Source organism: Coffea eugenioides, chromosome 3 (assembly GCF_003713205.1).
Source record: "Coffea eugenioides isolate CCC68of chromosome 3, Ceug_1.0, whole genome shotgun sequence".
NCBI classification, from domain to species: Eukaryota; Viridiplantae; Streptophyta; class Magnoliopsida; order Gentianales; family Rubiaceae; genus Coffea; species Coffea eugenioides.
This window is the reverse complement of record NC_040037.1, coordinates 5368518-5395587: the sequence shown is the minus strand read 5'-3', so window position 1 is coordinate 5395587 and position 27070 is coordinate 5368518. Positions and strand designations below refer to the sequence as shown.

The window sequence follows — 27070 nt, the reverse complement described above, 5'->3', positions numbered from 1 at the left end:
TCTAGAAGTGTTTAGTATAACTATTTTGGTTCAATTAAAACTGAAATAATTTTTATAAAAGATGAATAATCTGTCTCAACTTAAGAGTGCAATTATAATTATCCTAAAATGATCCCTCACTCGTCAATATGTGTGTATAGATATAGATGAATCATCAATGACAATAATATCTCTCGTATTTTTCATTAAAACTTTCCATGTTGTTTATTGTTGTTCATTTAATAAAACGTTTCATTTGTAATCGACAGATCACGAGTTCGAATAATTAACAAGTAAAAGAACGCCATTAATGCTTCCCCCGGTTTCTTAATTACCAATTTCAGGCAGCTGTTGATTTTAGAAATATCAGGTGCTTAAGAAAAATCTGAAACGTCAAATTGTCGAATTAAGTACTACTTATATAGTACTGTATGACTTTAGCAAATGTTTTGCGGAACCAAACGTTAATAGACAATGGACCCATAAAGTCAGCACCAAACCTAACGCCGCCGGATGGACGGTTTCATTGAGTCTCTCGCGCGAAGTTTGGGAAATCGCGATCATGTCGAATGTCTCAATGCGGCGTGGTCTTCCAAGATTTGCATCCTTTTTTTTAGCTTTTGACTTTTCCTTCTTTAATTTCTTTTCATACAACTGGTCTTTTTTTTTTTTTTTTTTTTTTTCTTCTTTTTCATCCCAAAAGGCAAGAAGTTTTGGGTTGGGAGAATGGTTGGTGTTTGGATAGTAAATTATTTGAGATAATTTTGTAAAAAAATATTGTAACACTTTTTTTATGTGATTATGTGAGATAAAAAAATGATTGAAAAATATATTAATGATGCAAATAAATTAGCGTGTGTAAATAACGTGTAATCCAAACAAACATGTTTATGTTTGTTTGGATTGAGGATTATTTGCCAAAATTTATTTGCTTACATCATCATTGCAATTTCCAACACACTTTTTTATCTTCCCAATTACCTTTTTATCTCACATACATCACATCACAAAAAGTACTACAGTAAAAATATCTCAAATAATTTACAATCCAAACAGAGAATATTTATCATAGATTGGATCAACTTATTTTCCAAATTGATTCATCCATAAATGAATTGTCATGTAAGTCTGCTAAGTAGCATACGGTGAAATTAATTGAATGATTTTCATTGTAATTAAAGTCACTGAATTTTCTCCTTCCCATATGAGAAAAGACGAGAAAATTGTGTTATTTTGATAATAAAATGCTGGTGTTCAAACGTTAAATTTTTTTTCTAAGTAATTACCGATTCAAACAAAACTACAACACTCCTCAAAAAATTCAGCCACCAAATCACCTTTTAGCAAAATTTTTCAACAAATTATGAAAAAAAATGCAAATCGAGAGACTTGGTTCCACCAATTGGCTGGATAGGTAAGCTTTGTGGGTCTCCCTTAGATTTCCTCTTAGGTCCTCTTAGTTTTAACCCTCAGTCAATATTTAATTAATTGGGTGTGTGTCTTGTGTCGTTTTTGATTAAAAAAAAAAAAAAAAAAAGAGACTTGGTTCCACGGCCTACGATTAGGAGGACCCTCGCTAGTGGCCAACTCAAAGCCAGCTACGTTGGTTACCGGTTCAAACATTTTATCCCGTTAGAAATTATTTATACTCGCTTAGACAGTTGAGGTCTTAGACCAACTCTCATAGGCTAGTTGTTCATTTGCAGAGAGTTTTACTTTACATGGCTTTTTCTGTACTTTTGGTGGACTGTTGCACGCATATGCGTAAGGCTTAGGTTATGTTCTGAAATTCAAGAACGGTGGGAGAAATTATGCCTAAGGTTTTATTGTCCATTGATGGAAGCTATGTATGATGGTTTGTTAGCTTTCCCAAAGAAGTCTTGTATGCTGCTGGTAACTCATTTATATTCATATACATAAATTTAAGATATTCATATCTATCTATTCATGGACAGATATGGGTAAATTTAATTAAATAGGTGTGTTTGCCACCTATATATGCTGCTCCTGCTCAACTTAATTTAATGAAATGAAAGCTCTTTTTATTTTTTAGAAAGAAAAAAGAAAAGTATTGTGTGCAAACCTAACCTAATTAACAAGGACCATTTATCCCCACTATCAGATTTTACACACGAGTAACCGTTGATGCATGACAAATGTATAAAAGTAAATTTAAAATTTGAATTGAAATTATGCATCATGCAGCATCGAAACTGCAAAGTCATCTTTACACTACATTGCATAAAATATTAATCTAATTAAAAAGGTTGATATTTTGAATCAAGTTTTTTCATTTTTTTAGTCATGACTTGCTTTGAATTTGAATCTTGAAAAATAGTTGTATTTGCTGTGTAGATAACCTCTGGTCATTGTAGAATAATATAAGCACGAAAACTATCAAGAAAACACAACAGGAAAAAACAAATAAAGGTCCAAAACTCAATGTTTCCATCAAGAAAAAATACCACATTGCTTGGATTGAAGAACAAATAGTTTTATGTTTGAATTAAAAAAAAAAGAACATACTGCACTTTGTCCTAAGTTTCTAATTAAGAAAAAATATTCAATTAAATGCTTCACAAGTCTGTCCATGTACCGTAATCAGCTCTAATATCTACAAGACGAGTTTAAACCAAAAATTCAGATTAAAGCAAAAACTTTAACTTGTAAATTACACAGTTATCCAACTAAGGTTTAAAGAGATATGATGTACCATAAAATTTACTGATTCAAATTCTCAAGAATATTATTGATTCTTACATATAGATACTAAGACATGAACAACCACTACATTGTTCATTCTCAAAGCCCAAATCACGATGAGTTATTGAAATGAAATCAAACTTCACTAGGTAACGTATATGTACAGTGCAGAGACAAAATACTGTTAGTTTATTAACAAGAGTAAATCTTATATACTTAACAGTATGTTCACTGTTATTATTAAATTCATGGCATATGTGTAAAAATTGAATTTCAAATTCAAATTTTGTATAGTTATTACTCCCTCCCTTTTTTTATAACTGTCGTTTAAGGTTTTGCACACCAATTAAGAAAAGTTTTCATTGCTTAAATCTATACACCACTTTCCTTTTATACCCTCATTAATTATTCAATTCACCCATGTTTTCTAGGAAAGAATATGGAAGGGCAGAGAGAAGCAATAATTACTAGGAGTAGTAATTAAGAATCCTGTAAGAGAGATAAAAGGGTAAAATTGTGAAAAAATAATAAATGCTGCATGGGGATAGTAAAACGACAGATAAAAGTACTTAAGAGCAAATTCCTTAAACGACAGTTATAAAAAAAGGGAGGGAGTATTTATCTAATATTGACAGTGTATACACTGTTGGTGTAAAAAAAATTAATACTCCTAAATAATTTAGAAAGGTGCGAAAAGTTTCAGTAACTTACTTTTATCCAGCAAGTCAAAGGTCACGTTTATCTAAATTAGAAGCACAGATCCAAATGAGGGGTATTCTTTTTTTTTTTTTTTTTTTTTTTTTTGTCAACACAGGGGTGTCCGGGTCAAGACCCGAAGGCGGCCCGACTAATCCCCTGCGCCTGGAGTACAGCGCCACCCCAACCGCACCCAGGCGTTAGGTGAGGTTCGATCCCACGACCTTGCGAGTGGTTTTCCAGCCGCAGACCGGGTGATCTAACCCCGGGGGGAGGGGTATTCTTTTATAGAATCTAGATATCGAAAAGATGCAACATCTCCTTCATTAGAATTTAGTTTTAGGCACAGCAAAGCAAACTTCCTTCAAAATGAGAATAATGACTGCTAAAATAGATTGATTTCTTTTGGGTCCAATAACGGAGAAACCTATAAAGAATGAGGTAAAAAACGACTTATTATGCTCTAAATGAAATCCATTTTTGCATATGTAACTTACTATATATTCTCTTAAGACGAATAGGACTCTTAACTTTTGTATTCCATTCTGTCTATTTGCTATTTGTGGGTTTTGAATCTTACTCTATGAGCTCTTTATTTGGAGCCACTGAGGAATAAGAAAATAAAATCCAAATTTGTTTGGATAGTGAACTTATTTCAAATAATATTTCGCTTTCATCATAAACACATTTTTCAATCCACCTTTTTATATTCCCAACTACCTTTTTATCTCACATATATCACATCACAAAAAGTACTACAGTAATTATTCTAAATAATATTTCGAATAATACCCTATCCATACAATACTAGTACTGTTTTGGAGTGCATGGGATGCAAATCGAGGTGGATATTCTGGTTTTATAATTGCCAATAGAAAAATGCAGTATCTGGCTATCAGTTACCATCAGTTATTGTCAGAAATGCCTTAACTTCATCCACAAAGACAAGCCCTTTATTGCATATGAAATCGAATATTGTGCTGTTCCACCAACATAAATGGCAGCACTTATTAAATGGTACAAAGCCTAGCTTCTTGATCGTGCAGCTTCCATGTCTTGATTCTTGATGGTGGCATGAGATTTAGAAAGAAAAAAAAAAGTAATGTGCTTTAAGTGTAAAATGACTCAAAATCTCTATCAAACAAATGATTTCATCATGAGCATGATACTTGTTATGTAGGGCTTTTTTTTTTCTTGAATGGAAAAGAGATTTGAGTAGACAAGTTATGACCATCTCACATAGGTTTAATTGTTATGCATTGGGGATAACAAATTATTTATATAAGTTTGACTGCTTACATTATAAATATATTTTTTTTACAATATTTTTATCTCACATACATCATATAAAAAAAAGGTGTAACAGTATCATTTTTAAAAAAAATTATCCCAAATAATCTCCAATCCAAATACTAATTTAATGGTCAATTACAAATACACAACAACTCTAATTACCTTAGAAGACCGGTAATGCAAATCATGGTGGTCTTGGAAAGTCTTGCCGTGTTAATTAATTCAGTGCCCAGTTCGAACCTTGAAGGTGAAAGAAAAGGATGCGCCACCTGATCATGTGTTTCCTTTGAGTCTAGGTTGTTTACATAAATTCCCTTGAAGAAAAGATAGTCAGTGCTTAACAGCCCTGTGAGCAAGTGATTGGTTCCAATTGAATACATAGAACATCAATTCTTGCCAACCCTTTAAGCACCTTTTTATGGATACTTAAAAGAAACTTAGTTCAAGATTGACTTTAATAGTCATTCCAAGTAAAATTTGTTCTGACTTTTTTGTTACAATTGTCTACGCATATTAATATTATTGTGAAGGAAAGAGCTATTTATAAATTCATTAGTGATACATATTATAATATTCCCGCTGCCAAATTCAGAATTCAAATACTGTACTTAAAAATTGAGGGTGAGGAAAGATGTGGACAGGGTGAGAGGGTAAAAAAAAAAGTATTAATTCTATCGAGTAAATTGCAATTCAACAACTATGATTCTGGCAAAGAGAAAAAACAATATACTCCCTCCGTCCCACTTTGATAGTCATGTTTCTTTTTTCACACAGTTTAAGAAAAAATAACTAACTTTGTTAGAAAAGTAAATTTAGATTGTTATTTTTCTAAAATATCCTCACATTAAATAGAGTACAACTTTATGGGAACTTGAATTGATGGTAAAAAAAGAGTCAACTCTCATTAAATGTAGTAGGTTTATAGTAACAACAACTTACATTCAATAAGGGTATTTTAGAAAATTAAAATACAACTACATTCTTCAATTGAAAAGTGGACTACAATTTGGGACAGATGAAAAAGGAAAACAGGACTATCAAAGTGGGACGGAAGGAGTATTACACAACAAAGCCAATTTTGGTCCACATTTAAATATCATCTACCTCTAACACCAGAACTACAATTTTCTTAGTTCCACCTTCACTTTAGAAGCTAAAACCACAGAATCACCACAATAAATGAAGGGAAAAAAAAAAGGTTTTACGCCCATTGTTTCTTTTAGAAGTGTGATAACATGTTGAATAGTCTTTGTGATAACATGTTGAATATTAGTCGTTCTTAGTTTTTGACTTTTTGGATTGGATAAATTAATATTGAAGTAGAATAAAAAAAAAAAGAAAAAAAGAAAGAAAGTTCAATAAAAATATAAAAGCGAAGAAATAAGAAAAAGAAAAGTTTTAAGAAAACGCGGGTTTCCAACAATCACAATAAAGACACAGGATATAAAGGGAAAAGTCTGAAGAAAATGGTAATCAGAAAAGTGAGAAAACGCGGCAGCTGCGCTGGACCACTACCTAAGACAGCCCAAGAAATTATTATTAAAAATTATTAGTACGAGAAATCACAATAAAATAATCACACGTTTCCAGCATAACTGCTCCAAAAGACTACTACTTTTTTTTTTTCCTCCAAAAGATAACAACTTAAATTGCAAGCCATCCGCGTAAAAATTCTGTGAAAACTTGTAAGCAGTAATAAATATCTTGAAGATGGATTAAAAGGAATTCTTGTAATGAATGAGACTTGGTTGATATATATATAATCTGAAGGCCAAACTGTCATTTGCTGTCTGTTAAAAAAAAAATTGCTATTTTCTGGAGATTTTGTACAAAAATGTATCGCAACGATTTGCTGTATGCATGATAAATAGGTGATTGAAAAATATATTTACGAAAAAAATAAATTTTTTTTGAGAAAAAAATGGCATGCTTCATTTGATTAGAATTTGCTACGTAAGATATCAGAAATTATTATTATTTCAACAATCATGTTTGACAGGAAATGTTTTGACAACAAAAATCGACATCGTGAATTACTATACAGGAAAAGAAGGGCTTATCTCTTGTGAGAACTTTTGTATCATAGCCCTTTCTATAGTTATAATGCATAGAATGATAATTTGAGTTCACAAGTGAGTTAATATTTTTCAAGAAGGGAGATGGAGTGTAAGCGAGAAATATCAGGTTCGAATCCTTTTCCCAAAAAAAAAATATTTTCAAGAGGGGCACGGCCATAGGATCATTGCATGAATTAAAAAGTTATAAAGTTTCTAATAGAACAAATTTTTTTGATAAATTAATATGAAGACTAAGAACTTGTTCTTCTTTTGATTTGATTTTTGAAAGTCAAAACCAGAATCCAAAAAACATGCATTTTGTAACTTCTGATTTAGACTTTTTGTAACTTTAAAAAACCTAACATCTAAGAGCAAACGTAGTTGAGAGCATCACATAATTGATTTTTAAAAAAAAAAATCATAGACTAAAGTCGGATTAAAAAAAATCGATAGAGAACTGACCATAAAATGAACGATTTTCTACTAAAATTTTTTCTCTCAAAAAACTTACCCAAGAGACTCTTAACATTTAACTTCGTTTATCTTTTAAACCACAAAGAATAGGAAAACAAACAAAAAGCCTAAAACAAATTTTGTTTGAAACAATTAAACCATCAAATATTTTAAGCTACAAGAACATGCACTTCAAATGTGGAAAAAATAAAGGAAGAAAGAAGGAAAACAATTTTTAATGCTCAATGTACTACTCCTTTACTTTGGCTGGGCTGCAAACCCCACAAACAAGAAAACCAAATAGATAGCCTTGATGTCCGCCTGAAACACTGCAGAGCATAATTGTCACATTGTTCCACCAAAACTCTACTGCCAGCCGTCCTCCAAACCACTTTTTCCTTCCCAATTTGGGCCCTTTTGGTTGGAAAATCGCTGTTCTATGCTTTGCAGTGAAGTCCATAAAAGGGTTTTCCTTCTGATTGCCAAACAACAATAGCCAGCCGTATTCCCACATCTAGTTTTATTTAGTTTTACTTTATTGGGTTCTTTGCATTGGTCCTTTTTCTATGTTGACCTGCCGTCTACTGTTAATTTATCATAGTATTAGACTGGGTGCGTATGATTAAGAGATTATTTGATATATTATTTTGAATAATAACTGTAGTATTTTTTTTTTACAATATGATGATATATCTCAAAGATAGTTGAAAAGATTAAAAAATGAATGAAAAACATATTTATGATATCCAAGATTGATACAAAAAGTTTCTTATGTCGTGGTAAATGATAAGTCTGTCACATAAGAATAAGATATAAATGATAATATCATGTGATATTACACTATTATACGTTAATACTTTTGGATTGCATTTTTTATTATAGCACTTTTTATGATCTTATATATGTGAGATGAAAAAAAATTAATGAACAACGTGTTTAAGAAAAATTCCAAAAAATTTTCTTGTCATTTGGTTGCATGGTTTAGAAAGATTAGAAAAGAAAAGGGAAGTATTATACTCTTAGGTATTGTTTGTTTTGAGGGAGTAGGAGGGAAAGGAAAGGAAAAAAGGAGGGATAATATTTTGTATGTTCGGATTGATTTATGAGCAAGGAAAGGAAAGGGCAGAGAGCGATCAGATCTAATATTTTTTTGTCAATCTGTTTTCCGTCCAAAGGTGGGCAAAAATGAAAGAAAAGGAAATCAAGATTAATGAAAATTTTAAAGTCTTCTAAAAAAACCTATTGTTTTATATGTTAGGCTTTTAAATTATAGATAAAAATATAAACTAATGCATAATAGTTTCTTTTTCTTTCTTTTCTTTCATATTTAATCAAAATAAAATGGATAGAATTCGCTTTCCTCTACTCTCCTTTCCTTTATTTTTTTTTGCTACTAAAGTTCTTTCCTTTCCTTTCCTTCAATCCAAACGATTCCTTTCCTTTAATCTCAATTTTGAGTCCAAGTTTAAATTTGTCTGTTCTATTTGGCTCATCTACATGAATTTGATCTTCTCAGAAAGAAAACGATAAGGGTAGGAAAAATAACACCTTTAAAGATAGCTGCATGATCATATTTTTAAAGTTGAGTTTGCGAAAGCCATTGGTAACTTCAAGAGTTAGCCCTCCTTCCACTATCCTAAAGCCGTCATCCTACTTTACTACTCATAAAAAAGTAACTCAGGTTTAAGATCACTGACCACATTAACAGAGAAAGATGGGACCAAATAGGTGTATTATTACACATCATTGGCTTGGCTTTTATTTAGACATTGGACCTTGCAATTGTGATTTGTCAAGCTATCCATCTGAAATCATCTACGTAAAGGAAAAAAAGAAGGAAAAAGAAACAACAACATGAGTATGGCTTAGAAGAGAAAAATAAAGGTCAGGTAATAATTTATCATCCACAATTATTTCTGCCCTTTTTGCTTCTATTTTGAGAAGGTCACTAGCAAATTGATTACTTCTTGGAAGAGTCAAGTCAGCCGGTTTCTTGAACTTAAGTGGAGGACTTTTACTTTTGTAACCCAAGAAAAACCCGTATGCGCTTTGTAACTAGTAGTCCAAATCATAAATAATCACAAAACAAATAAATGATCAAACGAAAATGTAGGGAGTTTAAATCTTGATTCGTGTGAATGATTTTTGTACATTTTTCGGATCCCTATTGTTATTTTTTTAAATTGTTTTCAGCAAATCGGATACTCTACTGCTGTGAATATGGACCAATAATGTGAAACGTTTGCATAAATGGCAATTTGACTTTTTAAGTAGTAAGCTTTAAAAAAGAGAGGAGATTTGGGTGGAGAGCCCGCAAGACAGGCAAGTTGAGTTTGAGTAAGGTGGGGATGCCCCAAAATTAAGGGAATAAGGATATCATTTGGGGACCATTGTCAAAGCATTTGGTTGGTTCGACAACAAAGGAAAAGGTTAAGTTTGAAATTTAGCTTTCCAAATTATCCTGCAAGATCATTGTTCCTCACAACTCTTCAACATTAAACAAACCTTTATAAAGAGAATATACATTCAACTTTTTCCTTGATTAACTACTATTATGCAAGCTATCATTGCTAGCACCATACTGGCCATTATCAATATTCACTGTGCCATATTGATGGAGTTAGTGTGGGGTTCTAAAGAGTCAATAGGCTTGAACCTTGCTCATCTTAAATTTATAATTCACTACAGTTAAAGTAAATGAGTTGAAAAACAAAAGAAGATACTGATAAAACAAAGTTTGAGTCATTGCTCATCCCTGACGCTTAAGAAGAGATATAGATTCTCCCCTGATCCATTAGTATGCCTACTACATATTCACTAATACTCTTACTGCATATTCACTAATACTGGATGAGGAGAGAATTTATATCTTTTCTTAAGTGCCATGGTACACTTATGTAAAGATATTTGAGCCGTTGCTCAGATACCGTACAGTTTTGACTCATCAATAAAAATTTTATCGTTTTCGAAAAAGAAAAGATACTGATAAAACAAGGCCTTTTCTATTCTATACGTTAGGGTATTATGATAAGTATACTAAACGCACTAACGCAGACGATGGATCCACCATAAAATTATAAAGTTATCCGATCCCCCACGTTCTATTCTGCGTACGCATTTGCATAAGAAGTTTAAACTTTTGCAGATGAAAAGTAATTGACCCGCACTTCTTATTCTGTGCCCCAAGGACAGAAGAACCTCAGAACAAAACCTAGAAGAGACGTTGACATGAATATATATTACTAATAGAACAAAACATCTGATGCCAGAGAATGGCCTAATTAAGCAGACATATTTGGGAGGAAGAGGAATGAAGGGATATGAAACAGGTAGTAGCATATGTTGTTAGTGATGGGAACATTCTAGCCAATGTTATCAATAAGTTTGCTAGTTAGAGAAATGGATGGGAACAAGAATAACAAAACCATTATCCACCTATGAGGATCTACGTACTCAATCCATATGCTCTTCCACAAGATGTCTAAGCAAGTTACTGATGATAGGAAACAAGTGCCCACTTGATTTAATTGGAAAGGCCCCAGAAACACTGCATGTGCCTTTGAATCTGAATACATGTTTGGATTCAGATCCTTTACATGTCATGCGACATCCATGCATGGCATGGTACTATGGCAGATATACTTGCCCAACATGGCAGGTTGACCAACATAGCCAAAGATGTTAAATCAGTTGGTGGTATGGCCCCTCAGTTTTGGTTCTCATTTTGCTTAAGAATTATTCGTTCTTATTCCTTTTCATTGGAAGGGGAAAAGGAAACGAGGCAATGAACCTCAAATTCGAGTATCAAGTTCCAAAAAATGAATTGCTTTACCACTGAAGCAAAATCTCTATTACTAGTACTTTGTCGTCCAAGCATCCTCGCTCAATTGGTATGAACAGATTACTTTAGTCCAATAAGTTTTGTAATAATGAATAATCTATAAATATTCTTATAAGCGATTTGTGGTGCTAGAAGTATGTCCTGACACGCGGTGGGAGTAATAGAAGCAGAACTTGCCTTACCTTTTCGAAGACCAATTGTTAGTCAATTTCATCAAAGAACACCACATCTGCCTCTGACCACGTTGTATTAAGCTTCAAGCTGTTTTGCATATAGCCCAAGGATTAATGGGCTCTCCTATGAGGTTGAGGGATACATTAGATCATACGAGGGCCTTGTTGAAATATTGTGCCTGAATTATCTACCGTTCTCGACAAAAAAAAAAGAAAAAAGAAATCTTGTGCCTGAAAATCTACCAATGTTTTCTGCTATTGAAGGGTCTATAAGATAGAGATTGGTCCAAATATTTCGGATAGAAGTGTTAATATTTTTTTTTTGAGTTGATAATTCCTTTTTTTTTTTTATTTTTTCCCATTTTGGATGGTATCATTTTCTTTGAAGATTTTCATTAATTTGTGTTTTCATTCTTCTTGAGTCACCCCTATTTTGATTGAATTTTTAGTAGTTGTAAACTGAAATTTTGGCATCATTGATGTAAGGGTCTGTCTAACGAATATTCAAGATATACTTCAGGTGTTAAATTTTGAAAATATTAAATTAATTAGAAAAAAGTATATAAATACAAAAAAATATAATACTTCTAATTGTTAATACGTATATATACGATAAGTTGGATGAAATTTAAATGTGTTAACAGTGTTTATTAAAAAAAGCTCGGAGTAGATTTAGTAAATCTGGATTCAACTGTTTACTAGTTTAGCACCCTGACACTCACAAATAGAAGAGAAATAGTACCCTGCCACTCAGATTGCAGTACCTCTTCAACAGGTAGATCTAAATTTTGATTGGTTTTTGTTGAGATATTCTGCCACGGGAGACGGTAAAGTCAACACAGATAGCAAAGATGCCAAAAAAGGATGTGACCCATGCATGAACTAACTCTGTAATATGCAGCGGAAACTAGTAATCAAACAGGGAACTGTCACAGGGAAACAATCAGCTTTCTGCTAAAATAGGAATGCCAAAGGATGACAGAAATGGAAGTACTAGTATTTGGTCAGCCTAGTGGATTAGAATAGTGAAATGTTTTTCAGACTCAAATTTTGACCATCTTGGCAATGACTTTTCTTCTTTCGCACTTCCATCTTGTTAATTCTACTTTCTTTTTATGGTGCCATGGTTCTTGAACATGAAGAATAGCAGAACAGGAAAAAGTGAAGAAAACGAACAATATGCCAGAAAATTAACTTCTTAGTTTTTGTGCCCACCACTGTAAAAAAAATGTACATTAAAGATTTTCCCGGTTTAGCTAATTAGGAATGTGTTTCTTTTAAAAAGGCTCAGAACCATTTTAAGATTATCTATAAACCTCAAATTGGTTAAAAAAAAACACACAAACTAATAAGTAGTAGACTTGTAAATGATGGCAAAATTGAGGCTTGACATATCATAACAAAGGTAGGAAAAGTAACATATGCATCAAATGGTTAAGAACAATAATAGTCAAGAAAACTCAAATATTTCTAGCTACAGCTTACTACTAAATTCATATATCAAAGCTACCTGTTCTAAGAAGAAGCTGCGAGTTCAAAGCATGTGCACCTTGGAAATATAAACACTTAGGATAAATATTGATTGCTGTATTAGTGCTGGATCCACTTGAAACAGCTAAATAGCATAGTTGTAATGAATCAGTGAGCAAATACCCTTAATCAACTAAATTGAAGCCACTTTTAGCATGTATAGCAGCTGAGATTATTGGTCATTGGCAAAGTGGCTTCAAAATAACTCAAAATCTATTGATATCAAAACAATGAAGAATTGCCTATAGGTGCAGAAGTCTATGCCTTGTCAACTAAATCAAAATCAAAGCTGAAGAGAAAATTTAGAAAAATCATCATCACATAATGCTACAGAGTAAAAAACTGATTTCCATGCTCTCAGGACGTCCTTCTTGAATCCAAAGAGATGGGAGCGTGTGGATATAGAAGACAATTGAGGTGCACCACACTGTTTGCCTATTCTGTATCCCTCAAACTTTCACTAGTCAACCACAGCTTCTTTTGGATGACAAACACGAGTTCATCTCCTTCCTGGTCTGGATCAGAAGTGGAATCAGCTGTTCCAACTGCTTCCCAGTGCATCGCACCCATGTACTTCTTTACAAACTCAATAACCGGTTGTTTGTCCCTGATGATAACAAATCCAGTAGGCCTTAGTATCCGATCCATTTCAAGCAGCAGATCCTCACCGCTACAACCCTTCTTCTCAATATCAGAGAACACAGACCAAGCATGGAGCAAATCATAAGTCCTAGGGTATGTTGAGAAGGCTTCACACCTGTTTCCAACAAATTTGAAGTAAGGCATACTGAATAAAGGTTATAGAGCATCTGCAATGTTTGTCACTTTTCTAAGAAAGCTAGGAAAACTCTCGGCCATTGGTGCCTGTCCTAAGTTGCTTAAAATCAGCTGAGTACATACATTCTTTAGCTAAAATCTCTTTTCTAGGTAGTCTCACTTGCAGTTGACCTTCTTTTTAAGCTTTAATTATGCTTGAATAAACTGATTGCTGACAGCAGCCTGGAGGTGATTCTGAAAACAGTTTTTGGCTTTCAAAAACCCTAAACAACCAAAACATGTTTTCAAATTTTTTGAGCAGCAATTATTTTTCCATAATCAAATTTAAGAAGCTCAAGAAAAGAAGAATAGAGCCTCAACATACCAAGACAAATGTTATAATATGTTCCAATAATCTAAATTTTCTTCAGCCACTAAATTAACTCTTCCAACCCTTGAATTATTCACTTGTACCAGAAGATGAAAATTTAGTAACCAAACTTCAAATTTATGAAAACTACAAAACAATTCAGTAGCATACCAGTTATGGATTGTGCCAATAAGCCCTCTATCGTACACAAGCTTAAGCGTGTTAGGACCATCTTCAGGCACAACATTCATCACCCAAACGTTTTTGTCCTTCAAAGCAGCTCCAAATGAGCCCATATTCGCTTTCATGTCCATCACATTTCTCAGAGTGTCTGATGAAATCTTTGGACTTAAAAGATTCCAGTAATTCTCAACCCTCCGCTGCCAAAGTTGCTGTGCATATACCACAGAAGTACAAAGGCCTTTGAGATATACAACTAAAGAGCACATAGAGAGAGAGAGAGACAGAGAGAGAGAGAAAGAGAGAGAGAGCTAATATTAGGCCTCAAAATTACCATGTCTTTTTCCCACATTTCACTTGAGTAACCGAAATCAGCAAGGCGTGGAGGTGGAGCAGTCAGTCGAGCAGGCCAAGGGGCCAAACCGCTACCCCTAGTCCTATGATCATCTGAAAGCAAAAGAACAGAGTAAATTACCATTTAGATCATAAAACCTGTTTTTTCCATTACTATTGTGATTGTCCTCGGCATAACCCTGAAGCACCAAAACTCTTTTAACTTCAAACTACAATTGTTAGTACAAGTGCCAAACCATTCAATTTGTGCCCTAAAGCCAAGAACTTTCTATCCATTCACAGGCTGTAACCCAATGTGAAAAGCACTTAAAACACAAACTAAGGAGGTAGTTATCACTTCTGAATACAGCAAGTGACTACAAATAAAAAAAATCTTAAGTGAAGAGCAAATAAACAACCTGCTGCTTCTTTAGCTAATAGCAAGTTATTATTCAGGTAAAATCTGCCCCATTTAAGGCTTTAAGCACTCAAGCTTTCTAAAATTCAGGATATTGGATCGTATTCACCAGCCCTGATCTTCAAGCACTGTTTCTAAGTGCAGAGTAATTATCATCTCCGAACTTTATTGAATATGTTTCACATTTAGGGCTACAAAAAGGTAAAGAAAAAATAAAATAAAATAAGTTTGATGCAAATCAGAAACTTACGGTCTGAGTAACGTGAAATGCAAGCTTCCATTTTGACTCCCCACACTGCATCAGGATCATCATCAGACTGGCAAAGAGGGGGTTGAGTACCAGGTGGTCGTTCCATATAACAGTCATTTGTCAAAGGCTTGACCCAAATGACAGTTTGATTCCTTTTTTCAGCTATTCTCCAACACATACGTTCCACAAGTGCACTCATCTCTCTCCAGATTCTCAAATCCTCATCGTCTTGTGCATATGCTTCAGGAGATGAATAAGCAAAATAGCCTCCAGGTCTGAGTAGCCTGTCCAACTCAAGAAGAAGGATTCCATCCCTCTGCAGCCAATCAATCCTACAACGAGAACAGTGAGCAAATTCAAATGATCTGCTTGGATAAGGAAGCCTCTTCGTCCCAAGAACACCAAGATAAGCAGGAATTCCTCTTTCTAATGCAAACTGTATCTGATTTTGATGTACATCATTAGGTGCTAATGACATGGTAATTATATTGGATGAAAGAAGATAGCCTCCGAAACTCGCAACACCACAGCCAACGTCAAGAACTGTGCGTATATTTCCTTCATTATTCAATTTATTGTTGGAAAAGTTCAGCATCTGCCAGTCAATGTGTATGAAAAAAAACATCAATAAATTTCCTTCAAAACTGCATAATAGAAAGGATCTTATATAAATCCCAGACATGGATTGTATAAACTAGTTAAAGAAATAAAATTTTTCATAGCCTAAAATCCAAAGAAACCTACATTTGCAATTGATGCTATGTACTTATCAGCTCCGTTGTGAAAATGTGTGCCTCCTCCTGGAAACACAATTTTTTCACCTTTCTCAACCATCCAGTTCTGGTCAGATTTTTCATGTGCAAGATGTGTGTGTGGTATGTTTGCTTTCCAAACTTCATCTCTACTTTTTGGCCACTTAATAGGAACCTGTCATATGAACATGCAGCAAACTATTATATCATAGCCATATATACAAATTGAAGATTAAATATTAGGCATATTTCTCACCCTGTAACCTGAAGGAGGAGGAATCAAACAATTGTATCGCCTTTCAGGCAACGGGCAGTGTCTTTCATAATGCTCCATTAAGGATAAATCCAATTTTAATCTCATCTGGTATATGAGATGTCTGTCCAGACAGGGGATTAATTCTGAATGACGGTCATCACAAACCTTCAAAGGCAAGTGTAAAAATTGAAAGATTTCAATAAAATCATGCAGACAGACAATAAAATAACTAATAAGTCAAACACTTCTAAGACGGCAGCTAAAGATGAAAAAGGGAGTTAGTCATTCATTTGCTCAGCATTGTAAATACCTACCGGGAAAGTCTTTGCAACAAATCCATCCTCTCCATCTTCCAGAGAAAACTTGGCAGAATCATCCTGCTTGGTTCCAAGATCACCATCTTCATCTCCTCCCAAATAAGAAGAACCAAGTTTCCTCAAGGACCTGCTTCCATACTCCAGGGCAGACTCACCGCCGCTCTTAGAGCCAAAATATACATACAGGAAAACCAAAAGAACTGCCACAATACTGACGGAAGTTAATAAGCGCTTCCTTGGTGCTCCATCTGCTCTACCCCTCATCATTTATGTAGCTTGAGTACCCTCCCAAGATAACTTTCAGTTTGCCCTTCCACGACAGATCTTCTTAAATCATGAACACGATCTCATAACCGGGCCATTGATAATGCAGTTCCACAATTTTGACCGACAAAGGAAGCTAAACAAAGTAACTCAGAAAGAAAACTATACTTCGGAAAAACCTGTTCAAGATAAAAGTAAACTGGTCAGACCAACTCAGCAAGCAGGGGAGACCATAGCTAGATAACATTACTTTGTATAAGCTGTAGAAGAGAATGAATAGAGAAGAAAACAGTCTCCAGTGTATAAGAAAACCTTAATGCTTGAAAACCTTTATGACAAAGTTCAAGTCAATGTTAACATAATTGTATTAATCTATGAACTAAATAAATCAACAATGCAAAACATTTCTGTTGGAATAGAGAAATCTCTGCACATATGTCAGCCTACATATGAGAATCTGTTAAGAAGTTTACTATTTAAAACTCAAAAAGTTATAAATACTTTCCAAGATTATTCAACAAACATCAGCATCTCAGTTCCCTTTTCAGGATCACAGACAATTTATAACAGGAATCTAATCTGGTAAATGTAATTCAGGGAAAGATACTTAAATTGGCACTGAATTAGCTGTTTCATTTTATTCTAAACTAGAAAAACCACTAGAGTTACCCCAAATCTTGAAGATAGTGTTACATTAAATATTAACAATTTATGATGAAAAGAGGATGTAAAGATGTTATTACACAATCAAATCCAATTCGCACAGGATGCATGAGCCTAACCAAATCAAAAGTCAGCGACCAACTAACTAGGTCTATCGAACATTCACTGAATGCCGAGCATTTAAATAATCGAAACATTTAAGAAAGCAGAAATTACTAAAAATCAAATAACATAAAAATTTATGCACCCCCAAGTCATGATCCAGATTAGAAATCTCCGTAAATTCAACAACCCTTTGCCAAAATCAACATAAAAATCCAACCTTTACGAAAACGAATAACAAAAACAAGAAAAACAGAAAAGGGCAGCTTCATAAATCCTTAAACTAATCAATTCTACAAAGATCTAAACAACTTTTCGTCTAAACCTTAAACACCAATAATGCAGTGCAAAACCAACAAAAAAGCAATATATTGAATTCAAAATCAACAACTTTCTGTATCAAGTCATCAAAGGGTCATAGATTTTTCAATCAGATCCAAAAAAAAAAAAGATTGAACTGTAAAAGAGAGACATATAGAAAGAAAAAGATGCTTACTTTAGTTGAAGTCCAGAATTTGGATTAGATCTGAGATTGGATATCTTCAAGAAGTAAAGGTATCAGAAAACACAATTGCGATGAATAAATAAAAAGCCCAGATATGGTTTTGCCTCTGAGTGAGTGTTTTGAGGGTGCGTGTAATGGGATTGAATGCGTAGGTACCCGATGATTCAGAAGAAGAAAAAAGAGAATAAAATAAGCTGGGGGCCCCAGCAGCCCGGGAGGGGAAGATAGCCGAAAAGGAAAGGGGTTAGATCTCAGGTTCTGAGATTAAACTCACATTTTCACTTGTTTCTGTGTTTTTGGCTATTTTTGGAGATGGCGTGGACCACATGGTGAAAAGTTAAAAACAGTGTCTAGGTATCGTGTGTCCTTGGGGCTTTTCATTAACTTTTGCTAATATTTGTGTACATTTTTTGTTGTCCTCTCTTTTATTTCCCTTTTTTTTCTTGGATTCCTTCGGGGTAAAGTTTTAGTGTACTAAATGAAGCCAAGATCAATAATTGGGATCATTAATTAGTTTTCTAATTGAAGTTTACAGATTGTGTAACAAGGGTAAGGGAAGTAGAGAACACCAATGTAAAAGAATTGAAGAAAATTCGAATAGATGAAAGTGGTTTTCATTCATCTTAATTGGATTAAGTATGGAAGAAAAAAGAAAAAAATAATGAATATTTATTTGGATTCAGGAAGGAGAAGAAAGGAAAGGAAAAGATAAAGTGTTAATTTAAATAGAAAAATTTTGTTTTTTAAATTAAAGTATTTTGATACATTTAATTTCATTTTCCTTCATTTTTCGCTCACTTTTGGGTGGAATTCATAACTCAATAAAACAACAACACCCTCTTCTTTCCTTTCCCTCCCTATCCATTCATTTTTCTCTTCAAAAATCAAATTCCTCAAATTTCTTCCTTTCCTTTTCCTCCCATTTCCTCAATCCCAACAGTACCTTAGAAAAGTATTATTTAAGATATTATTTGAAATAATTACTATAATACTTTTTGTGATGTGATACATGTAAAATAAAAAGTTGATTAAAAAGATGAAAAAAATGTGTTGAAAATTGTGTTTGTAATACAAGCAAATAAATTTTTGCCATTATTTAGCTATCCAAACACACTCATTTGGGATAGGAGATTATTTGGGGTGTTTTCCGATAATGAGTAACAAGGATTAGGATATGTAAGTTGTTAAGTCAAATTTGGTCATAATTAGATGCTATTATTTATTTTTTGAATCAACAAAGTAATGACCATCCCTAGAGTCCCTCTATCATTAAAGGGTTACAAGAGATGGTAATTACTGCCGTTATCAACCATAAGTCTATATCCCCATTGGATGTCAACCTCTATCCCCAAGTCCAAATGTCTATCAAATCAAGAGTTCATTTATAAACTTGGAAGGAGTCGTTGTCACGTAATCTGAGGGTATCGTTTGCTTAACCGTTGCACATTCATCCATGAGAATGCCAATTATCATAATGTAATTACAAATTTCATTTACTGCATGCTTTTTGCATGCCAGCTCATTCACATTTAACAATGGCAATAGGATTTGGTATAATTCAACTATTTCAAAGTTTTTAATTGAGATTTTTTGCCCCTTATCTATGAATTAAATTTTTATACATTGACAACGTAGTAATGTTTTTCTATTATCAGCTTTGGATGTATGACACATGTGCATCATTTGAATTTCAAATCTTACGTAGCATGATCTAAATTTGCTTGTATAAAAAAATTATATACTGAGTGTATAGAAAAGTTATCCGTCATTTATTGGGAAAAAAGGGTACTAGTTTTTGTCAATCAAACTAAATAAATTTAACCTTTTTTTTATGAAAAATTTTCACTTATAAAACTATACTGTATCTCTCCCCCCCCCCATGCCTTATACCACATTTTGGCAGTGTTAAATGTGAAATAGATAAATTGCAATGAAAAAAGAAGGGATTAATTTTTGATATATTAACAATGTATACATTTTCACAATTTGATGTATGACACATAATGTTAATATGTCAGTGTATATATTTTTACAATTGAATATATGACACATAATTTAAATTTTGAATTTAAAATCTAAATTTTCTATATGTGTTGTGCATTCAATTCAATAGTATACACACTGATAGTATATAAAAAAAAAAAAAAAGCAAAGGAATCACGCGGTATTAGCTAATAATTGGCTGGGGGTACTTACAAGTTGTCGGTGACTTGTTGACGGCAAGCTTCTGTGGACTACCGGCTTTTATGCCCAATATCAAAAGGTTGGGCTAACTCGATGTGAAGGAATATCTGTAGTTTCAAGAAGCTGGTTTGGTAATTGGGCTCATAGATGAGCCTGAAAAGGATAGTGGATCAAAGAAATGCCAACATTTTTCGCTGACTTGGACTGTAACAAGGTAATCTAGCCGTCGTGGATCACTACCTCTAGAATTTGACTAGATTCGATGTCCCAAGCTTCTGGCCCTTTGGGCCTCTGAGCTACCCAAAGGCTACACTGGCCGACAAATTTGGGCAGAAAACACGGACGATTTAGATGTGGGTCAATGATGTGGATTTTTGACAAAATTGAAATCAAAGAAGACCCCTTTTTTGTTTCTGTTTTCAACTCAATCAGGAAGATGATTTGCGTTGGAAGATAGAGAAGTGATTTGCAAATCAAAGAAATTGCAAAGGGGTAATTTGGCTCACAAATTTTGAATTAGTAATTTCGTACTACCCCTTAAATCATGCTTAAAAGTTTCATTAAAGGAGTGCGATTGTCTATCCAATAAGATAAGTTGACAATGATCCAAGAATTTATTTTTCCATGATGCATTGCTTTAACATAATTCATTTTCTTTGTTCGTACTGGCGTAACACAGTTTTATAGGAAGTTAATTCAATCTGACGATACTCAAATTACGTGATAATTCAAGAGAAGGCTGAATTGGATGATAAAGTGAAAGAAATTATAATTAGGAAGTTCTGAATTCAAAACCTCTCATTTAACAAAAAAAAAAAAAAATTTATGTGACAATCCAATATTGCCATGTGTCTAGTTAGTCCTATGGATTAAGGACCAATACACTGGATCGTCCTACACATTAAGGTCCATAAAGCTACAAAAGTCCACTTGGTTAAAAAAAAAAACTCGTTTCTTTTTGCATGAATACTTGGATGACCATCATGTTAGTTGATCATTCTGCACTTTCCTGATACAATTTTACTGCTATCTATGACCATATTTTGTTTCCCTTTAAGCTTAAGTACTGACTTAGGCCTTATTCTCATTTGCTTTGAATTTTGTAAAATTTGACTATAGATAATAATCAGAATTAACAAAATCTACCATTTGGTTGATTATGAATTTAAATTTTTTAGTTATTAAAAAAATCTATAATCTGAAAAGCAAACGAAGACATACATCAGAAAACTAATTATTCAAAATTATAATTTATAATTAGTTAAAATAAATGGTAGATTGTGTGGGGGGAGGAAGGCTTGAATGCTTGGGAATGAGAAGCACAATATAGGATTCTGCTGGCAAGAGGATAACAGCAGCAGCAGTTTGTGTAGGGAGGCAGTAAAAGTGGGGAAAAAAAAAAAAGAAAAACGGAGGGAGATGATTGATGATTGACGCAGACAAGACAGGGCCTTTTGTATGGTCCACATCAAGGGCTGAAGGCTGACAACACAAACTCTTAGTCAAGATCTGACCGCATGGCATTTAGCTCACCCTTTAGACCGGACAAACCGGCGTTTTCCGATTTTTATCCCACATTATTCTAGCAGAAATCTATCTATTCAAATAATTGCTACCATTACCCCCCATCCCAATTAAAAAATGCACCCCCAAAATTCCTTTGTTCAGGCACATATACAATTACAAACGAATCAAACTGTTCGCGAGTGCTCGTGAGTCGATTCGATCAAAACTCGACTCAAATTAAATTAACAAAACTCGATTAAATTGAGCTCTTGAACTCAAATCAAGCATAGAGAAACTTAATTCGTTGTGAACTGATTTCATATATATATACACACATGTATATATATTATTTTAATAGTAAAATTATATATATGTTTCTATTTTTTATTATTTATTAAGAAAAATTAAATATATTATTTATTTTTCTAAAAGTAAAATAATAATTTTTACTTTTTAAATTTGAGTTCGAACTCGATTAGGCTTGAATTTGAGGTTAAACTCAAACTTGAATTTTATATTGAAAGCTCGTCGAACTCAAGTTCGAGTTCAAACTTGATAAAATTGAGCTGACACTAAATTCGATTAGGTCAAATGTCAACTAAATTTGACTCATTTGCAACCCTAGACACATATAGTGATAAAACATAAACAATTTGGTCTAGGTTTTGTGTGATATTTTCTTCATCCTAGTGAAAGTATCGTACTTTTTATTTTAAGATATCCCAAAATATTTGCCCTGTTAAGAAAATTCAAACTCATTTTAGTCTTTTTTTTTCAATATTGTTCATTTCTTTAATTATATGCATGCCAAGTCAAATTCATAATTTGAATCTTTGAAGATAAAATTAAAAAGAGAAGTATAAACATGACAACCAAAATATTATTTGGAATAATTACTATAGCATTTTTTTTGCAATATGATTGTATGTGAGACAAAAAAAGTGGTTGAAAAGATAGAAAAATGTATTAAAAATGTGTTTGTGATTCCAGTAAATAATTTTTTGGCAAATAACTTCTACCCAAACACATATTATTTTATTAAAAATTTGAATTCTTGAAACACAATAAATAAATTGGAATGGAGGGACTAGCATTAAGCCCACACCGCATTCAGTCCTGTTAGTATTTGAATAAATTATGCACCTCAAACTCTTTTAATTATTACTGGAAAATTTAGGTGCTTAAATTAGTTAACACCTAGTAATACAGACAAGAAAGCTTACGCAGGCAGTAAATTAGTTAATATATTAATAGTATACTAAACTATCAATACAAAATTATTTTTTTAGTTAATACATTTGAATGTATTTCTCTTCAGTGATCGAGAAAGAGTTTTTCGAGTCTTTTTTACTTTCAGATTTAAAATTTAAATTCTGTGCTTGATAATTGAAAATAAAAAGGGTATAAAGAGAAGTGGGGCGTTAAAGAAAAATTTGTCAGTTGAAGATAACGATTCTACTTTTAAGAGCAAGGCATCATAGTATGGCATATATATACAAAAAGAAAATTCCAAGTTTGGATGAAGTGAGCACAAAAATATTTTACAGGTGTGGTAAAAAATTAATCATTAGTTAATGTGAGTGCTTACCCAGTTAATAGAGCCACTAAATAGCCAAAAGGGCAACTACTATGACGGGGAAAAAGACGAAAAGAGGGGTTTTTTGGGAGGGTGGCGGTGGGGTGGGGGATCTTGCGAAATCCAAATGGGCCGACAAGAGAGACAGACAACCACGTGCGTGTGGGCAGGGGGAGTGGGCCCAAAAGTAACTTTATGTCAAATCGAGAGGGTCAGCAACTCCCAATTCTTCGACTCTAACTGGACTGGACTGGACCGGTCCGGACTGCAAGCATATTTAATTTTATTGACTGGTTGAGTGATTGCAGAAGGATTCTCGTACCCTTTTCTTTTTTGACAAAAAAATTTTTGGATTTCAGATTCTTTTTGTGCTTATGGCTGAGAAAAAGTTGATGACAATGACTGATTCTACTGTTTGTAACTATTAACACTACTTGCTTGTGTGTGTACTATTAGATTATTATTAGTACTACTGCACCGAAATACAACATCAAGTACCTCCAACCAACTCTATTTGGATCCTTCCGTTTTTTAAAAATTAATTTTTTAAATATTATACAAATTTTTAAAAAATATTCTAAAAAGTAGTTTAAAATTTTTTAATATTTAAAAAATATCCCAAAATATATTTTAAAAACTCTACTACTCTTAAATATTTTAAAATATTTTCTAAAAATATACTCTAAAAACTCTGTTACAATAAAGTTTTTCAAAAACAGCTAATTCATATAAGGGTTTGGATTGTAGTTTCGTGAACATATTTTTAATCACTTTTTTATTTTACATACGTCAAATTGTTATAGTATGCTTTTCTATAAAAACTCCTGAAAATAGCGATCCAGACAAGTATCTGTTTGGATTAAAATGTTTAGCAATTTTTATAAAAAAAATTTACTGTAACGATGCGACGCATGTGAGTTAGAAAATTTGTCAAGAGAATATTTCAAGAAAACTCGCAATCCAAATGAAACTTATTCTTATGATATTTTGCAGCCTATAGTACTTTTCCATGAATTGTTCTTGGTGTTTTTACATATGAGTTGGAAATTCCTTGGGCCCGGTGACTATTTTTAATTCTAACAAATTCAAAATCTTATATTGAAATTGAGAGGACATCAACTAGTTTTTATCATACTTTGGTAACATAAAGGATCTCAATAAGTTAATGAATTTTTATACAATTAGTTAGTAGTATTTCAGGGCTTTTACTAGTTCAGGTCGTTTTGATTTGCTCCTCGAGTAGGTTTACTTGTTCCTGAATTCGTCTGGTTCAATTGGTTCCTGAACTCATCAGGTTCCGTTTAGCCATTATTATCTTAAGAAGACTAAATATTTGATATGATCAAGTATGGAATAACAATAATGTGGTTTTATTTATTTATAACTTTTTTTTTACACTGTTAGTGTATATATTTTTTTTAACATTAACAGATTTAGATTATGCCGTATAACATGAATTCAAATTTAAAATTCAAATCATACACATAGCATACATAATAAATTGCTAGTGTGAAAAAATCAATATACTATCAATGCATAAAAAGTTAATCTTTTTATTTATTTATTTGGAAACTTAATAATTAGTTTGCTGATGAGGCATTAATCTAATAGCCAAAATTGAGGTTTAAGGACTTAGAGTTTTTGGGTTCAAAGAGAAATGCATTACCAGAGCAATGTTCTTGACCGTTTTTTTTTCATAAAAGCAAATTTCATTGACAGATTGTTGGAAATCGTCCTACATGATTTAATTTACAATACTACCTTGATGGTAGGTTAAACATGCTATCAAAATTATAAATCTACAATTTAACAAATACAATAGATTTGAAAAATTATCAATAGATCTGAAAAGTACAAGAAATTTTATAATTGTCTTCTAATAGATGAATCACTACAACTCCCTTCTGTATATATTGCAGTCGTCATATCTGCTAATTAACGGTTTTAAACTCCAATAACGATGATGAAATCTGTTAAAATAGATTCAAGATCTAAAAAAATTTCAGAGCTAACAACTAGATCTGAAATAAATTTAGATCTAACAATATAATTAGAAAACAAATATAAAATCTCCATAGGAATCTCTAAAAGAATAGAAAATTCACACTAGGAATTTTTATGAGGAATAGAAAACTATCATTAAGAAAACTTAGGAGAAACTTTATTACAAAACAAACAAAATTCATAGTTTTGAATTTAGGAGAAAACTCACACTATGTCAAAATGGTGTTTTTGACATAGCAGTTTTGTATCAGTACAATTTATGGAAAAAAGCGAATCTTCGATATTTTTATAACATAATTAGAAGAATCTTAAGAAAAGCAAATTACAACTGATATATTGGTATTCTGTGGGACATGAACCAAATACCTTTTCATACTCAAAGCTAATCTCGTCTTTCTAAAAATAATTCATAAAGCAATTGAACTGACTAGTTGCCTTAGTTTACACGTTCACCTATTTTGCTTTCCATTTGAAGTACTACTACTACTGCTGTATGTGCTTCACTTTTGTACTTTACGCATTCAACGCAATGTCTGTACGTGGATGATTTTTTTCTTTTTCTTTTTTAACATGGGCGATTTTACCTGTAGTAATCAGCTAGTGATCTGCTTTAAGTTAATCTCTTCCTAAGAAGTCAATTATGCTTATATAGGTTGAAACAATTTTTTAGTTAAATGTTGATTGAGGCCATTGTCAATAACCAGATGAATACGAGCCTGTGAAAAATGGAGTCACTATTATTGAAGGATGCTGCTATGACGTACTATTATCCATGAGGTTCCAAATGAACGCCTTTGGAAATAGCAGAATTGGGAGTAAAGTATGAATTTTTTTTTTTTTTTTGGTCATCAGAAAAATGCAACTTGTAGCTTAGTGTTAGAGAAAGTGCACCTAGATTTGCACGATAAATTGTGTTACAAGGTGATGCTTAACAAAATGTAGCAGGAAAAATATACTAAGTACAACACATGAATTGTTCAAATTCATATGCCCATTGTACCAAAGATTCCTTGAAATCAACCATCACACCAAAGTGCCTTGAAATCAACCATCATTATCCTGTCATGAGTGGTCATTATGATTTATGTTTGATGATATAAAACTTGTCATGAGTGTGTTTGGATATGAGTTTATGTTTGAAATCAACCATCATTATCTTGTCGCCATTGCATGCAAGATGTGCTAAAAAAAAACCAAAAATATACCAAAGGGAACTATTTCGTCGAGAAGCAACAAGTCATTTCATCATCATCTTCTTTATTGAGTAGAGAAACAAGCCAGTCTTCTCAAAGGAAAGAGCTGGTGTTATTAGCATGAAACTTTACGTATAAATCTTCTGTAGGAAGTGTTTTAGCCCCTAGGAACATTTTTCTAGTAGACAAGCCATAATGCTTCATGATGATATCCAAAAGAATGACTTTTTAAGTCCAGGAATCTGGGGTGTTCTATCATTTGATCTTTAAATATCCTATTAGGTGGAGGGAGGCAAAACTTTTGTTATTTACCCTTGACGTATTTCCTCGGCTTCTTACACAAAAAGATGGGTAAAAAATATCATGACATCTTTCGAGAATTGAAATTATAAATTGAAGTACCTCCTGGTCCTAATTATTAAAGTTGACAAGCACCCTATATACCTTGTGTTCTGCTTGTATATGTCCAAAATTTTCTTTTAGGATAGGAGTTGGTAGAAAGCAACAATCAGTACCTTCTCATGAGATATCTCAATTCTTTTAACTTCACAAGTTTTGCCCCTAATCGTGAATAAATAAGCATTATTGGGTAATGCAACTATTCACATGGCCTTACAAATTTCTGCAAGATGTGCGACTTTGGTTGTTTTTTTTTTTCCCTTAATTTTCTAGTAGCATATTTGACGCGTAACGCTTGTGGTGGACAATTCTTTTTC

General features: G+C 32.9%; 1 protein-coding gene across 1 annotated transcript; it reads right to left on the bottom strand.

The window, feature by feature from the left end:
- Positions 1-12752: 12752 nt before the first annotated feature.
- On the bottom strand, positions 12753-18107 carry LOC113764835 (probable methyltransferase PMT3). Its single transcript, XM_027308849.1, has 8 exons — positions 17883-18107; positions 16355-16800; positions 16041-16205; positions 15777-15959; positions 15033-15627; positions 14366-14478; positions 14023-14243; positions 12753-13482 (listed from the first exon to the last, which is right to left on the bottom strand). Exons 2-8 carry the CDS (start codon positions 16622-16624, stop codon positions 13161-13163), a joined length of 1869 nt encoding a protein of 622 aa, XP_027164650.1. The 5' UTR covers positions 16625-16800; positions 17883-18107; the 3' UTR covers positions 12753-13160.
- Positions 18108-27070: the final 8963 nt, after the last annotated feature.

What these genes read in the sequence shown, in the direction of transcription:
- LOC113764835 (XM_027308849.1), bottom strand. Translation starts at nt 16,624, where the DNA reads ATGATGAGGGGTAGAGCAGATGGAGCACCAAGGAAGCGCTTATTAACT. An exon ending in CTCCTCCTTCAGGTTACAGG is followed by an intron (nt 15,960 to 16,040) that starts GTGAGAAATATG and finishes TTCATATGACAG; the next exon opens with GTTCCTATTAAGTGGCCAAA. An exon ending in ACATAGCATCAATTGCAAAT is followed by an intron (nt 15,628 to 15,776) that starts GTAGGTTTCTTT and finishes ATTGACTGGCAG; the next exon opens with ATGCTGAACTTTTCCAACAA.